Genomic DNA, 16,019 nt, shown 5'->3' on the forward strand with positions numbered 1-16,019 from the left:
CTGGCTTAAACTCAGAATTTCTATCCCATAGGAAATTATGGTATATGCAAGATATACCATCCAGAGGAGAACTTTCAGTTATCCTCTAGAAAAGAAATTCTGAAAAATTTTAATTTTAGAAGGTCAAAACATTTTGGTGATTCATGGCTTGGGGGATTTTTTCAGAAACATGATAGCATCCTTCTCCCCCTTTTTGTTGAGATTTCCCTCTGCTTGCAGTGGAGGCACCGTGTACACTGTGTTGGCACCTGGGCTTCCACTACTCCAGCCATAGCCAACACCTGTAGCCTCCCAGGAAGAAGTTCCAATTCGGCAAGCAAAATCCATCTTTATGTCGGTGGCAGTTGCTAGAAGTGAAAAAAAAAAAAAAAATCCCACAAAACCGTGTTTTAGGTTGGTACATTTTGATGGAAATTAGTTGTCTCGCTTGGAGAGCAAGCCATTCTCTCCACTCAAACCACTCTCTCCACTCAATCCCAAAGGCTGCCGTGTCAGGAACATTATCTGTAGCACATGTAAGACCACAGTCTAATGAAACTTCTCCCAAGGAGAAGGGATGTGATCATCCACTTACACCATGGTAAACTGTGAAGATTAACTTTGTTAAAGAGTGTTTGGGAACAACTGCTGAAACCTGACCAACCCTTAGAGAGCTCCTCTTTATTGTTTATATCTTCCTGAGTTTTTTGCCTACATGATTTCAACATATGCCAGTAGAAACTATCAGTATTAATGAAAATACTAAACATTTTATTATAATAATTCAAATAGCGTGTATTGACACTGGAGATGGTCTTGTAAATTCTGGTATGAATTTACCGGGAGTTCAGTGGCGAAACATAGTAGCTTGATGTGCTCAGTACAGCAGATGTCAGTGCTGGTGCTAGATAAGAGATATAATCCTTTGTGCCACTTGATTCATGTCACATTACAAGGGCAGAAATTAAAAGCTAACAGTCTCAGCAGCCGTGCTGGGAGTGCACAGCTGTTTAGCAGCCCCCAGGAGAAGAAGGAGACTTTCCAGCCCAGGGCTGTACAAGTCCCAGTGGTCAAGCAGCAGACAAAAGGTTCATGGGGCAGTTGCAGGCTTTCTGGTGAACAGGAGAAGGGTGGGAAGCGAGGATGAATGTCGCTGTGGTTTCTGGAAACTTCCCCAGAATTAAAAAAGAGAGGGGGAAAGAAAGGGGCAGGAGGATGTCGCAGCATGGTGTTCTTCCGCCTCTGTCTTTCCAGAGCTAACTTCTGGCTTCAGGGGAAACTGGGACTCTGCTGGGCTGATCAACTGGCAGCAAAGCAAAATGACGGCCATCCACTCCCTCTTTTCAACTCCCCCAGCCTGGACAGGCAGTAGGTGGACAGGCATCATCCCTAACACAGCCCAGAAAATAGCCATTCAGCCTGCCCAGCTCTTTCTTCTCAACTTGGAGGTATAGTTCAAGTCAGATCCCACTTCTGAATGTGACATTTCATCTCTGTGTGGGGCACGTGTCCACTCAAGTCTGATGCTGTAGTCAAAGCACAATGCCAGCTGACAGACCCCAGCCTGGCAGTGAGTAACTGAATAACATGGTCAGGCTGGAAAGCATTAATGATGTCAAAAAGGCCTTTGTCCTGTAGATGGTCCCAACCCAATGGCTGTACCAGGAAATAATTTTTCAGGCTAATTAGAAATGAAGGTAGAAAAATGTATTTTCCCCAGTTACTGCATGACAAGGCTAGGCTGCATGGAAAGGTAAAGCATGAGGGCTGAGGGGTTGCTTGGTTGCAAATGCAGGAGACAGGACCATGTTTTATGGGCTTTGTGATATGAGAGAAGGTAGAGGAGGAGAATGAGCATCTGCTGAGCCAGGACAGAGGGTTTCTTGGGTCCAGCAAGGAACAGCAGCCCCACAGGTTGTAGATAAAGAACCAGCCTGCTGTTTGTTTAATCTTGTATCTGGAAATTTAGATGCAGCCTTGTTTCAAATCAACAAGCAGACAGGAATGAATGAAGGGATACAACAGGGATCATGCGTTTCTCATAAAATCAAACACAGGTGGCTCTTAACAGCTTAGGTCAAGGGAACAACAAAATCCAAAGTGACAAGTGGTGGCAAAGCAGAGCATTATGTACTCAGGAATTCTTCTAATAGCATGTAGCATTGTTGCACATTATGCAGAGGACAGAATTTTTACATTGGCCAGATTTAATGTTAACTAGAAAGATTTTGCTATACAATGGAGGATAGCATATAACAATGAGATTAGAAGGACTGTAGGCCTTCAAATTTTATCTGTAAGTACCAGATTTTAATATTAATTGGGTGTATAGAGAAGTATAACCTTTTTTTCTGAACAATTTTATTCTGTTTTCACTCCTAATCCTAAAACTGTGCTTCTGAACCGACAGGTTGATTTTACAATGGTATCAGTAGGGCAACGATGTATTTGTTGACTTAAAAATGAAACTGTTTTACAAAACTGGAGGCTAAGAAGGAGGAAAAAGCAGCTGTGCTAGTCTAAATGTCGAGATTTAGTATTACACAGATCCGGGTTTTCAGTGAAAGAGAATAAAATCATCCATCTGTAACCACATCTTGAATGTCAAACAGGACACAGCGCTGGCCATCTTCAGAAACCACACAGGAGTGGAAAGGGCAAAGGGATTCCCTGGATCAGTATTATCTGAGTTAAAAGCCATCTTGTGCTCTTTTTGGTGTACTGATGCATTCAGTGGGGTAGGAGTCCTTAGGCCAAGGTCCAGCGAGCAGCAGGAATTGGCCCCTTGGCTCACCAGTCATGCAAGGAATGAGAAATTTGGAGACCCACCCACTGGGAAAGATGAGGAAGGTCCTGCAAGAGGATCTCTCTCTTGTAGCAGTGATGAGAGTGAGAATATCACAGAGCCACTGTTCCACGCCATTCTTCTACATATTTGTTATTCATCACTTTGAGCTCTAGCTTTATTACTCAGCTGGAGATAGGTAAGGGTAAGAGAAAGAAAATGGCTTTTGTTGGTATTTTCCTTAAAAGAAAATAATCTCAGGCTTCTCTTTTTCTAAAAACGCAGCAGCATAACTTTTTTCTGTACCAAATCTCACTTCTCATGTTGCTTTTGAAATGATGTTATCTTTGTAGGAAGTCCATGATGCTGTTTCCAAGAAACATGAAAAGGAGTGGAAAAAGACTTAACCTTTTAAAAAGCAGGAAATGGTTTGAAAATGAAGTTAAAGCTGTCCACTGCATTTTACTGCAGATAAATGAAAAGTGCACTCTGGGGAAAAGAAGAAATAATCAGGACACAGGGGCAGACTGAGAAAATGCTGTAATACAGAAGTAAATAGGGAGTGACAGCAGCTAACAGAGAGAAACAAGGGCTTACAGCGAGACACAGAAAAAAAAAAAAGGCAAATATTCAGATATATGCTTGTATTTTGTGCCTGCAGGCCGAGGGAAACAGTAGCACCTCTCAAATGTGGCATTTGGAGGCTGGTACAGCATTGAAGATGAGTGTTTTTAAAAGCTATATCTCTTCTGAAGATCATGGAAAGAAAATAACTATTGCAATGAAAAGGTTAAAATCTGGGAAATGCAACCGAAGTATTCAGGATCAGACCCATACACCACCAAGCTTCAGTTTGTCTTTGTAGGTACTGGTTCTATCAGGGAATGTTCTCACCATGGGGAGTAGGGTGGTAGGACCAAAATGACCCCAAGATGAGGTGGCTGCGGTGCTGGAGGTGATCAGAGCACGGCATTTGGAGCTGCTTCTCCCATTAAGCAGCCTGAGTTCAGTTCCCCATGAACTGTCTGTCACAGGTAAACAGTTTTCACTAGCAAAGTTTTCTCATTTAAAGAGTGCTTCACTTCCTCAGTGTTATGTTTCTATTTACACTGTGGAAAATGAAAAGTCATGGAGAAAACCAAATAATAGCACTGACACTGGAAAAAAAAAAAAAAAAAAATCGTCACAGCTTTCAGCAGGGCTTCTAGGTAGCAATTTACAACCTGCAACCTGTTTCTGCAAGGATTGGTCCATGGGAAAGGAAAATGCACTCTGCGTCTTTAAATTTGGTGCTGTCAGACCTGCCACCTTGATCTGATGGCTGAAAGACTGCAGTGTCACAGCATCATTTCAGACAGCTGGTGCCTGATTGAGAAGGATTTCTCTGTTAACTGTGAGCGTCCACAATTCCTCTCAGGCAGTGAGAAAAAGGCCTTTAACAAGCTGCTCACAGGTTTTGCAGTAGAAAGATGAAGATGGTTTCATGTGTGTTGTCTGTGGGGAAAAAAAGACAGTTGAGAGAGGATATGCTAACAGTGTCACATATAAACAGAAGGAAACTGTTCATTAAACATGGGAAAGATGCTGTGATGGGAAGATCTCTCTCGCTAGCTTCTGCAGACCCAAATGAGAGCTAGAGAAAAGTGACTAGCAGAGGATTTCTGAGCCCTACGTAGCCGTAGTCCTAGTGCATACAATTGCTGCTTTAACTGGGGTAACTAAAGGCTTTAGGACAGCGCATCCCCTGTCCTCTCTGCAGAACTGTGTCGCCAGAGATGTTTTTCTTCCCTGCCATAGGGATTGTGCCTTCCCAGGGTGTGTTCCACATCGCTGGTGATGCACTTTAATTAAGGCAGTTGGCATCACTGAATTGTACACAGGCAGGATCTTGTTTAACCAGCAGCTGGGATGTGTAGAGTAGGGAAACGTGTCAAGCTTTGTGTGTGGTTTTAAATGTTTTCCACTAGTAATGCATCATTTTATTGCCTGATTGTTTTCCTAGCTCTTCACCTTTGGTTGGAGAGAAGACATCCGCCCCGGGGAGCCGCTTCACACCAGGAAGTTCTGCTTCGATGCCATTTCCCACAGCAGCCCTGTCACACTGTACGACTGTCATGGGATGAAGGGAAACCAGCACTGGAGCTATAGGAAGGTTGGAGTCACTCTGGGGCATCTCAGAGGTCCACTTTGTCTGGAACCTCTATTCAATTTAGTGCAAGCTTGTGTTTTCCCATCAGAGAAGTTTTATCCCGCCTTATTCTAATTTAATGTTGTGGTAATCTCTAGAGTATGTTCCTTTTAAGTGTTCAGCTATTTAGGTCAAATTTAAATGAAAATGGATCTGATCCAGCTCAGAGAGTGTCTGTGTTGGATCTGTTCCCTGAAAGGTGTTTTACCATTCTGGCACTTCAAGATGCTTGTGTCATTTTAACAGAGGCACTGTTGGAAATACTTTCATCCAATGTGACAGCAGCAAGAAATGCTGCTCCTGAATTAAATACTATTATTTTACTGTACTTCAAAGATTACAACTGGCAGAAAAATCTCCCTAAAAGCAAACAAACAAAAACCAAACCACACTAACATTAAAAGCACTGCTGTAGGCCCAAAGAAGGCAGGAGTATATAAACTAAACATACGCAGCTTGGACAGTACTTTGATCAGCTAAGTTTTAGCCTATTTTTATAAATCACTGAAAACAGGAGGTCAAGCTATTAATAGAAACCATCAGAGCCTCATTTAGGGCAGAAAGTTTTGGTAATGCTACCAAGTTGTTGTTGTTAGATTTTTTAAAAGGTTAATCAGCAAGTTGCCTTGATCAAAGATTTCACTAATAAAATATGTATTCCATGCAGGATAGGCACATATATATCTCTGAAGTGCTGAGGCTTCCTCTCACACATCCTTCACTTTTCTGTGACCACTGTGCCTTGCCCACCACCTTGCTTAAGATGAGGCCAAAGTGCCAGGAATTTGACTTCAACAGATAAACCTCAATACTGCTTTTTAGTTTGAAATTACATATAGCAGAAAACTAATTCAGAACCATTAAAAATAGATTTGCCCTGACCCTTTTTCCTGAGTCCCTACTTATTACCCTGTGCCTTTATTCCTACTTATATTGCAACTGGAGATCCACCACATGGTTTTCCTGAACTGTAATCCCCTTGAAGCTGAGGTATTACCTGTAATAAAAATTAGAATGTGTGGACCAGATATTTAGAGGACATAAATTGTCATGGCTGTATTGCTGCATATCTGGCTTTATGATGCCATAATAATACCTTCTTGCTTCAAAACTCTTCTGATTTATCTTTTTGCCTACCCAACTGCAAGAAAGAAGCGTTCATACCTTTAGCACTTCGTTGGTGCTTAATGTAGCCAGTTCATAAGACAAAATGCAGTTCTAGAGCTGCCCTGTATAAGGCTCATCACCTTTGATGTGGACAGAATACAGCAGATAACTGAAAAAAGTGACATTTGAAAAAAAAAAAAAACACAGTGCGAGTTCTATTAAATCTGCTGCACAGCTTCATTTTTCATTTCTGGAAGGCTGACAGGGCTTGTATAAAAATTCTCAATGTAAGGCAGGCATTTCCATCTCAGCAAGAAACACCACAAAATTTTGTTATGATGGAAGTACTGACAAAGCCTTAACTATAATACCAACCTGACAGCAAGCCGAATAGTTTGCATAAACCTTCAAATCAAGAAACTGCATTGAAATAATGGAATTATGTATACATGTTTTTCTTGAGGCTTAGCTTTAATTTGGCTACACAGTAAATAGTTTTTTATTGTTTCACACAGTCTGTTTTCTCAGATATAGGGCAGACTTACCTTAGAGATTTTTGGTGGTACAGCTATACCTCCAAAATCCTAATTATATAATCCTTATGTATTTTTGAAAGCATCTTGGCAGTAGGTATGATAGTGTTCCCCCACCACCCCAGAAAAAAATGTACAAGAAAAGTACGTTACATCGGTTTAACTCCATCTGTACTAGAGCCCTTTACTTAGAGGATGATATGCTACTAAAATTGCACCCAAAATAAATGAGAGTAATAGTCTGGTTAAGCAAGAAACGCCTCCTTTTAAAAAACAGAGAGCAGGTCAGCAACTCTGTTCTGTGTTCTGCACCACTTAGAGATGCTGAAGTTTCCTAATGGTCACGTATGCATCCTGCCAATAATTCTTCCCATATTTTAGGAAAAATGACCTTGTTTGTCAGTATCTTATAAGATGCTTAATATGAAGTGTTTCTTACCATGCTGTCATACTGTTCTTATAAAACTAGAAGATAAGTGGTTTTTATGCTTTTATGGGTGAGTCTCATGATGATTTGCATCCTCAAGTCACTGGTAAGAAGTAGGGCTGTGAAGTGCTGCAAATACAGTTTGAAGCCAGGCACTGTTTTAAATTCCATATTCTTATAGCATAGAAACCCTAAAAAATGGTATTTGGATACTGGCAAATAAAAACAGCTTAAATATTTTAGTGGCAAGTAGAATACATGACTATTTTACACTGGGCAAGGAATGCCCTTCTGAAAAGATTTCTAGCTTATCCCCATTACCTGCACTTTTTCTCATTTGAGTGCAGTGTCGGTGCATGCAAACTGGATTATTTTCAGATGAATGAAACCAAAACTATAACTAATAAACATCCGTCAAAGAACTATTCTTATCTCCATACCACTACTCACATATATGGCTACATGTTAAACTATTATACATCTGAGCAACTATTTGAAAGACTATTAAGTCTGTGATAATAAATAATTGCATTTTTTTTAGAACCAATCCAAACCAGCCAAGTATAACTTTGAGAAATCCCTGTAAGAAGTCGTGGAGTAAAATGAATCCAAGTAATACCATAAACACTACTGTGGGTTAGAAAAAGAATAAAGTGAGTTAAATACTGGAAAAAAACTGATCCTGACACCTTAATGGGGCTATGACATCAATGACAGGAGCAATGTGAGAAATTACATAGATAAATGTAAGTAATCTGAAATTATTAGAGATTTTGGAGAATAGCGGCTTCCTAAGATAAAGCCATTTCCTTGACTCTGAGATTCCTGAGCATGCCAGAGCTAAAAATTAACAGTGCCTACAGTTTTCCATTCCTCCTGGTGAAGAAATACACCTCTGGTTTTCAACGTAGCATCATGCTGGCTTAGTAGGTAATACATTGGTTCTGATAAAGTATGATTCAGTTTATGTGCTCTAGTCCCATTAGTGCTATTTGTAGAGCACAAGTATCCAAGAGGGGTCTGATTTAGTAGGTCTTTAGAAAGAAACAATTGTGCAAAATTGATTTCATTATACTATAATTCTACCCTGAGCCTAGTGATTATGATAGGTGCTAGACTGACAACGTTAAAAACCGTGCCCAGAACAGCATGGTTTGCTCAGACTCTCCTGACAGCTTCGGGGACAAACTGTAAGAGTAAGTTCACTCTTCACACAGTAGGTACATAGATTATTTCCTCAGACAAGCGAAGACGTGTCATTGTGATAGCAGCTTTTATCATATGGACATCTGTCCTGCTGAAACTGCACTGGGGCTACCAACTAATTTCAGATAAACTACTGCAGCCACCAGCTGATAATGACTTCCAGTTGCTATTGACCTTGGCCATAGTTATAGCAGTGACCTAGAAGAAATGAAAGACTCTGTGTCTCATTACCAACCCCCTGAACTGTTGAGGCCCATTATCTTATGGAGAAGTTTCTCCTTCTGCAAATAATCTTCAGACTTGCCTTCATACAGAAGAAAAGGAATTGGTCTGCTGTTTTCAGGTGTTAGACAAGTCTCTACAAGAGCTCTCGTGGCTTTTTAATATTGGTGTAAAGAGGAATTTATATATTTCTTTTGGAAAGTTCTTCTCTGGGATGCACAGAACCGTTACTCCTTAAAGTCCTGAGCCTGTTTCCATTGAAATCCATAAGAGCAGCAGGCTTTGACCTTAGGTCAGTGTAAGCTTGAGAAGATAAATTAATAGGCCTTTGTGTATGGTTAAGTCAGCCAGAAGTTTTTCCAGAGCGACACTGTGTCCCTGTTCTTAAAAGGCACTCTTCTTTCCTAATAACTAGACTTTCTAAAAGAAAGCACTAACAATGCTTCACTCAAAAATTGCATCCCCTGGATATTTCTGTGAGAAGAAAGACTGCCAGCTCTCTTTGGAAAAGCTGGAGTGTTTTTCATAGTATGCTTTTTGTACTGAAGCAGTTTCCTTTCTTCTGGTACCAGCTATCCTATTAAAGCTTCTTGTACTCCAGCTTCAGTTTCCTAGTAGCTTGGCTGACCCTCATGCCCCACTATGACAGAAATGAAGCCAGATGCCACCTTCCTCCAAGGTCCCACAGCAGGTGGGGTGGCCATGGCACAGTCACTGTGTCCTGATTTCAGGCAGTGCCGTTCCGTCAGTCTCTCACAGAAGGACAGGAGGAGCTGGCAAGTTGCAAATGGGTGCCTCTACCACCTCGTAGGGTGCTTGGGAGTTCTTGCAAGGCCACCTCCTAGGAAGGCCATGACAGCCCTTTGTACAAGGTACAGTTAGACCCTTCTTGCAAGATGAGTTATCCAGCCCGCTCACCTCATAGAGCAAGAATACCTCAACCCATGTGGTTTAGCGCTGTTGGTTTTGATGACATCTCTCTGAATTACAGTCTTCTGTGTGGGTGTGTTTACCCGCTGTTTTGGGGAAAGGACAGTTGCTGGAGGTGAAAACCTGTGTTTGTGAAAGGCAGGTGTAACACCATCACCCTCAGCCAAGGCACATGATTTCTTTTTCAAAAGTGCTTTTAAAAAGCTACTGTTTCTTTATTGTATTATATTTGGGTTTGTCTTCAAACATTTTTCAAATGTGGGTTATTTTTATTTGAAGTTTCTGTATGATTGTTGCTCAGCACCCAGAGCACTTTTCTGGGTTTTTAATCAATTGCAATTTGACAAGTAGTTTGTTGGGGTTTTTTTCCCCTCTCACAAACTGGGCAAGGAGGCTTATCCTGGATTAGTATTAAAATACTGGCAGGGCACGTTTGACACAGAGGAGAAAAGCCTGAATGTGGTTTACCAGGAGCAATCTGAAATTTATTTCAACAGATACAGTAAGCGTATAGTCCCTGGAAACTTTCAGACCATCTAATCACTCCCACATCTGTCTCTCAAACACTCACCTACATGAACTACGTACATTGAAACTATTCAACCCACAAATACCAGTTGCTCGTCTGGGTAGTTTCTGCTTTGCAAAGATTCGCAGGCTACTTTCAATTCACTCCAGTTTTCAAAGCAAAAATTAATAAAACTAATAATAATAAATAACCTTTTTAAAGAAACTTAATCAATGCTTATCCTCCCGAAATCTCCTTAGGGAGCTAAAACAGCATTAGGGTTTACTTCTTATTAGGAGAGAGCCAAAGCCATAGGCTAAGTCTGCATTTCATGGGGTGAGAACTGACATAATCAGTCCTGGGTTGGTCTGTCCATCCCACCACTTCAGTTAATTATTCATTTTTAACACCTTTCTGAAGTTTAAGAGTATCCTTTTTCCAGCCAGATTGTTGCAGATCCTCCTGCCTAGAAGCACGATAGAAGCTATCAAAAACAAATCCAAAAAATGCCAGACCAAAATAAAACCAACACTTCTCAGGTTCAGACATATAAATGGGGTCCAGGCAAGCACATGAGATGCAGAGGTTATTAAAAGACATTATCTTTTAAATTATATTTTATTATATTATTGTATTTATTGTATTATGTTTATGACATATCATTATGCTTATATATGTGTATTATTTATTATATTACGTGGTTGTAGTTAAAGACCAGAAGATGTCACCTTATTCTTTCTTGAATTCCCAATTTCATGAAGGATAATAACCCAAGGGGAAAAAAATCACTCCATTCTCTACAGCTTCCTTATAATAGCTGTGGTTATTACACAAGGTTAGTGCACAGAGACCACAAAATCTTCTCAGACAGGGCTGTGTTAATCCATACTCTATAAAATAAGAACACTTCTGATGACTTGGCATTCGCTACTTAATTCTATTTTTTTCTCATTCCTGTAGGACAAAACTTTGTTCCATCCAGTAAGTGGCAGCTGCATAGATTGCAACCCAGCCGAGAAGAAGATTTTCATGAACAGATGTGATCCTTTATCTGAAACTCAACAGTGGATTTTTGAACATACTAATATGACTGTTTTAGAAAAATTTAACAGCAAGGCCAGTTCCTAGAAAGAAAAAAAAAATTAACACACCCAATTACATACAGACTGCAGAACACATTTTGGTCAGCATCTGGGTCGAAGGAGTCAGGAATTAAATTTCCTAGATCCAGGAATTCTGTTCTGAGGATTAAGAAAATGCCACAGCAAGAGCCAGCAGGCTGTCCTTGTGGATGTACAGCATCTGAAGAACTTGGCCAAGAGCCTCACCGAATGTTGCTGAGAACTTCAGGCTGAAAATTCCCTTGCCGGTCAAGGGAAAAAAAACATGTTTAAAAACTGTTTAAAAAGTACTCTAAGTTAATAAAGAAAAACAAATCTCCAGAGTTTCTCAGGTCAAATCCTGCTGTAGTGAGTAGCTCAGAACAGACACTATAATTTGGGATGGGTATATGGTGTGCATGACGGCTACAGGAACCTGAAGAAATCCCAGGTTTAAGAACTAAACATGCTGGTAGAAGAATAATGATGTCCCAGCACTCCCTAGACAAGATATATGCTCTGTTGACATTCTTTTAATAAAAGGTTGGGTTAAGCAGGTTTAACCCTCAGAACTGCTGCAATTAATTTTAAATACCTCCCTTTTGCATTCCATTCATTACCGAAGTAGAAATGGTAGAAATCTTAGGGTCTAGAATTACACTGTAGTGAAGCATGAAATAAACTGTAAGGTTTTGCTCTCACATTTCCCCCCTTCAGGAAAAAAAGAAAAGCAATCAAATTTCTATATCTGATATATTTAGTAATCGTGATTCAAATCCCATTGTCACACAAGGTGAGATTTATTTTTTCAGTGACAAATATAATAGCAGCAGCTGCAGCATAATGGAGGGCTTGTGGACTAGCTATCTTTTCTAAAGGTAGAATCCTTACCAAAGTATAAATTAAATGTAGGCTGGGGAGAAAAAAAAAATTGGGAGAGTAGGAAATAATTGCACACTGCACGCTGAACTAGGTTAGTCAAATTAGCGTTGGTACACTGTCATCACCTGAAAGTGTGTTGACTCCCTGCAGTGCAGCTTAAAAGATCTTGCAGTGCTCTTGACAGATAAGAGTGGAGAGAAAAATTGACATGAAAATAGTTGGGTGGTTTCAAAGTTTTTGAAATCTGTGATGGAAATCACATGAACTTTCCAAAATTAGCAAGTGAATGGCATTGTAGATCTCGTGACAGAGGAAACAAGAAGTGCAAACAACTTAAATGTTACAATATTTTGGTACTTTAGGCACAGGCACAATTCTAATGCTAATGATTGTTGCAGCCTGTGGTGTCCCTCAGTCCCATCATGCTGCTGTCATGAGAGGCCTCTAAAACTTGTTCAGGGGGCCTATGGTTCTTCTTAGCAGAAATCAGTTAATACTCGTGTGGAACAGAACGTACAGTTTTGAGATTTTTTTCAAGGTAAGAGCAAGTAGAAGTTTGTATCAAGTAAACATGTGGCCTGCTTTTACTTGAAAGATGAATTGACAGATGAAAGCACCATAGATGCAGATAGATCATATCCTCTAAGCAGTGCCTGTAACAGTACTTTCAGGTTCCCAAAATATCATATGTGATTAAGTTGCTTATTCTGATTGCTGGAGAGGTGGCTGACTAACCGAAATCCTGATGTGCAATCTACCCTGTTTTGAGGGAGTAGGGTGGCTGTGTTTTGTTTATTCCTCCTTAGGCTGTGTTTATGCACAAAGAGCATTGATTGCATCCAGAGGATGGTTCTAGTACCCATAACTATGTGCTATTTTATGGCAGAACCTTGTAGTTGTAGATTAAGATCCAAAATTGTAAGGTCATAGGAACTTTTTAGGAGGGGAATGAGATCCTGTAGCATTCAGAATGCATGCACTTGGAAAATTGTGAAATGCATCCATACATTGAAAAATTGCTGCAAGTTAGTAAAGAGATCTTTCAAATAATCTGAAAGAATTGTAACAATAGAGTTAGGCTTCTCCTTCTATGATATTAAATTAAGTGAGCTTGTTTAGGTATTGTTTAAATTTAATTTGAAGATATGGTGCGCTCAGGAACAGAAGCAGTAAGGCTACTGCATGAGGATACTTCAGATTTGTTTAGCTGCCAGTACATAGAACCAGAGCAGGCACTGCAGACTGTCAGCCTTCCCAGGTGCAGTGCTTGTAGCATCATTTATTTGCAGCCTGAACATGAGGAAAGAGGATTTGGAAAAAAGAAGAAAATGGCTGCCTAAAATGTAAATGCAGCCCTCAAGCTGCTGATTATAAGTGGCCCCCAACTGTCAAAGTCCTGGAAGCAACACTGCACGCCCAAACTAGAGGCAAAGGAGAACTGCTAAACGAGCTAAGCGTTTTATGTTATGCACATATTGGTAGGGTTATATCCTTCAGTGTTTGACTGCATCTCAGTGGTCTCATTTTGCAATGGCTAATGGGAAGTAGGCTGCTGTTGAGGCAAATAATTTCTATGCCTTTTATATCCCTCATTGTCAAATGCTGCACAGCATCTTACACTGCCAAAGGAAACCTCCTTATTCATAGCTGGACACTAATTGTAAGATCTAGCAGTCCTTGTCAGAAAACAATCCACATAACTAATATTCAGATGTTCTAGGAAAAAATACAATCTACCTAATGTTTTTAGGTTTTATAGGTAAAACATAGGAAAAATGTATTCTAGTTTGTTGTGGGTCAACAGTGAGCAACTGCTGGATCAATCTGGAAATATAAAGGTTAAATGAAAGTCCATATCTTGAGGAAAGTTTAATAAGAACTTGCCAGAGTACAGCATAGAAATACATACGTATGCATATCTATGTGTGTGTACATATGTACATGTGACCAGCGGAAAGAGGTAGATGGAGGAGAGAGGTTTGTTTTCACTTAATGGACTGATCTTACAAATATTTAGTATAACCAGAATTGCACAGAAAAAAAAAAAATATAGGACACATTAGACTGATGGTGAAGATTATTATTATCTCACTGTTTTCAGCTTAAGCAATTTAATCTTTTTTTAAAAACTGAGACAAAAAAAAAGCTACCATGCAACTTCCCCACAGCCAACTGCAATCCTGCTACTATGGATATAGGATGGCCCTAGGGACAGTGTAGTTCAGAGCTCTGCTCCTGTAGTGTTTGAGATGATGGATTCACAAAATGGTTATGACTTGCTAAGCACAGGACTCCTTCAACAGAAAGTTTTATTAATAATAAATGATCATCCCTAACTCTAAATTGAATTCTGTCTTGGGTGTTCTCCAAAGCTTTCCACTGATAACAGTATTTCATGACTAATTTAACATTTGAAACTTCTTTAAGTCTTCCTACAACCATATCTTTTCCAGCCAAGAAACACTTGAAAAACTTGGTAGGATGGACAGGTGCAGCTTCCTCTTATATTTCACCAGGAGCACTTAGCTTGAATATACGTTTCTCCAAAAGGCTATGAAGTTTCTTCACAGATTTTTTTTTTTTTTTTTTTTTTAATACCAGATAGTTCTGAACATAATTTGAATCTAGTGCACAGGTAGCATTAACAGGAGTGGACTTATCATTTCAGTGGAGTTATGTTAATATGTCCCAACTGATGACTTGCTTCAGGTTTTTCCAATTAGTTATTTTATGGCTCAGTGGGCTTTAATCAGCATGCCTGAAAAGGAGATTTTTGTATCTTAAGAGTTTATCAGCACCTACCCTAAACCTTTTCCATTTAAGGTTATCTGACTCTTTTTAGTGACCAGCAAACTACTGCCACAGGAGGGAGCATCTGGAAAACCTGAAATCAACACCTAGTGCAATTAAAACACTAAAATCGTATGAGTTTCCCTGCATATATTCCAAAATCTAAACTAAAGACCCTGGGGGAGAAGGCTTAAAGGAGGGAGGGGGAGCTGGGAAACAAAGCATTTCACATGTGAAATGAACAGCCTTGTTGCAGAGGCATGGCAAGGCTTTGCTTTTCATTAGGCACAGTCTTATTTCAGAAAAATGAGATTGCTTTAGAACAAATGTTTCTGCAACATTATGGATATTTTAATGCATACTTCCTGGGTGTTATCAGTTAGTGAGTAAATGGTCTGTAGCTGCTGAACCTAGGTCTTCTTCGTGATAAAGTTAGACTAAGCTGGAAGGGAAGCTGACAAGCATTTAACAATCTCCAATTACTGGCAATTTGCCAGGCATCGATGTCTCTATGACCTCAGTGAAATCGGATGCCACAGATGATCATAGAAGAAACATATATAAATAGCTTAACCAAATTGATTTGATAGTTTGCACCTCTGTAAGATGTCACTTTTGTTTAAAAAAAAAATCATCCTCAGAATTCATTTACATTTTTACTGATAACTTCTGCAAAGGACTGAGTGAGTGGGACCTTTTTAACCTACCCAGACAGATTGGAGATGGCACATTTTCAGCAGGCAGTACTGGGAGGCTTTCAGTGTGGCTGTCACCAGCCATGGATCCATTTTCTGTTTAAAGAGCATCAATCTTTAATGCTGTTAGCCCAGCATTTTTCAAGAGAACACAAGATGTACATTAAAAAAAAAAAATATGATAATGGATTTATTTTTGTTTTTTAATCCACAAGGTTGTTAGGGAAACCATTTCAAAACCCTTGAAAACAAAAAAGCTGATCAGAAGTAGATTTTTATAACTGCTATTAGGCATAGAAAGTTCATTAATTAATTAAACTCCCTTCCAAATCTGGTCTATATATCCTCTTAGCAAAAACACAAGGGTCTAAAAGAGCTTTTACATAAGATAAGTCTGAAGTAAAATTTTGAAAGACCTCTAAAAAGTGATCAGGAATAAGCCAAAAGGTAACAAAAAAAAACCCAAACCAAAAACTGGCTATTGTGTCTAGTGTTCTAAGAGATTTTGTTAAACTTCTTGTCCTAAAATAGTATCCATTGCCCAGAAAATTTTGCATTAATAAGTAATATGGTTTAGTAAATCTTTATTGTATAGTGCTTTCTAGGTAAGATTTTTACTCTTTAAAAAAAAATCAAATTTTAGTGGATTTGTACAGTTAGTTGCTGA

General features: G+C 39.5%; 1 protein-coding gene across 1 annotated transcript in view; it reads left to right on the forward strand.

Annotated features, from left to right (window-relative positions):
* The window catches only part of GALNTL6 (polypeptide N-acetylgalactosaminyltransferase like 6), a gene marked incomplete at both ends in the record, with an annotated part of 443,878 nt that extends 432,865 nt beyond the window's left edge, over positions 1–11,013 (forward strand). The window contains 2 exons of the mRNA XM_082050804.1: positions 4,767–4,916; positions 10,846–11,013. Of these exons, the coding sequence (XP_081906930.1) occupies positions 4,767–4,916; positions 10,846–11,013 (318 nt within the window). The remainder of the gene's footprint in view (positions 1–4,766; positions 4,917–10,845) is intronic.
* Between the last annotated feature and the right edge of the window lie 5,006 nt (positions 11,014–16,019).

The sequence above is a fragment of the Streptopelia decaocto genome (assembly GCF_964273445.1).
Source record: "Streptopelia decaocto genome assembly, chromosome: 4".
Lineage (NCBI taxonomy): Eukaryota > Metazoa > Chordata > Aves > Columbiformes > Columbidae > Streptopelia > Streptopelia decaocto.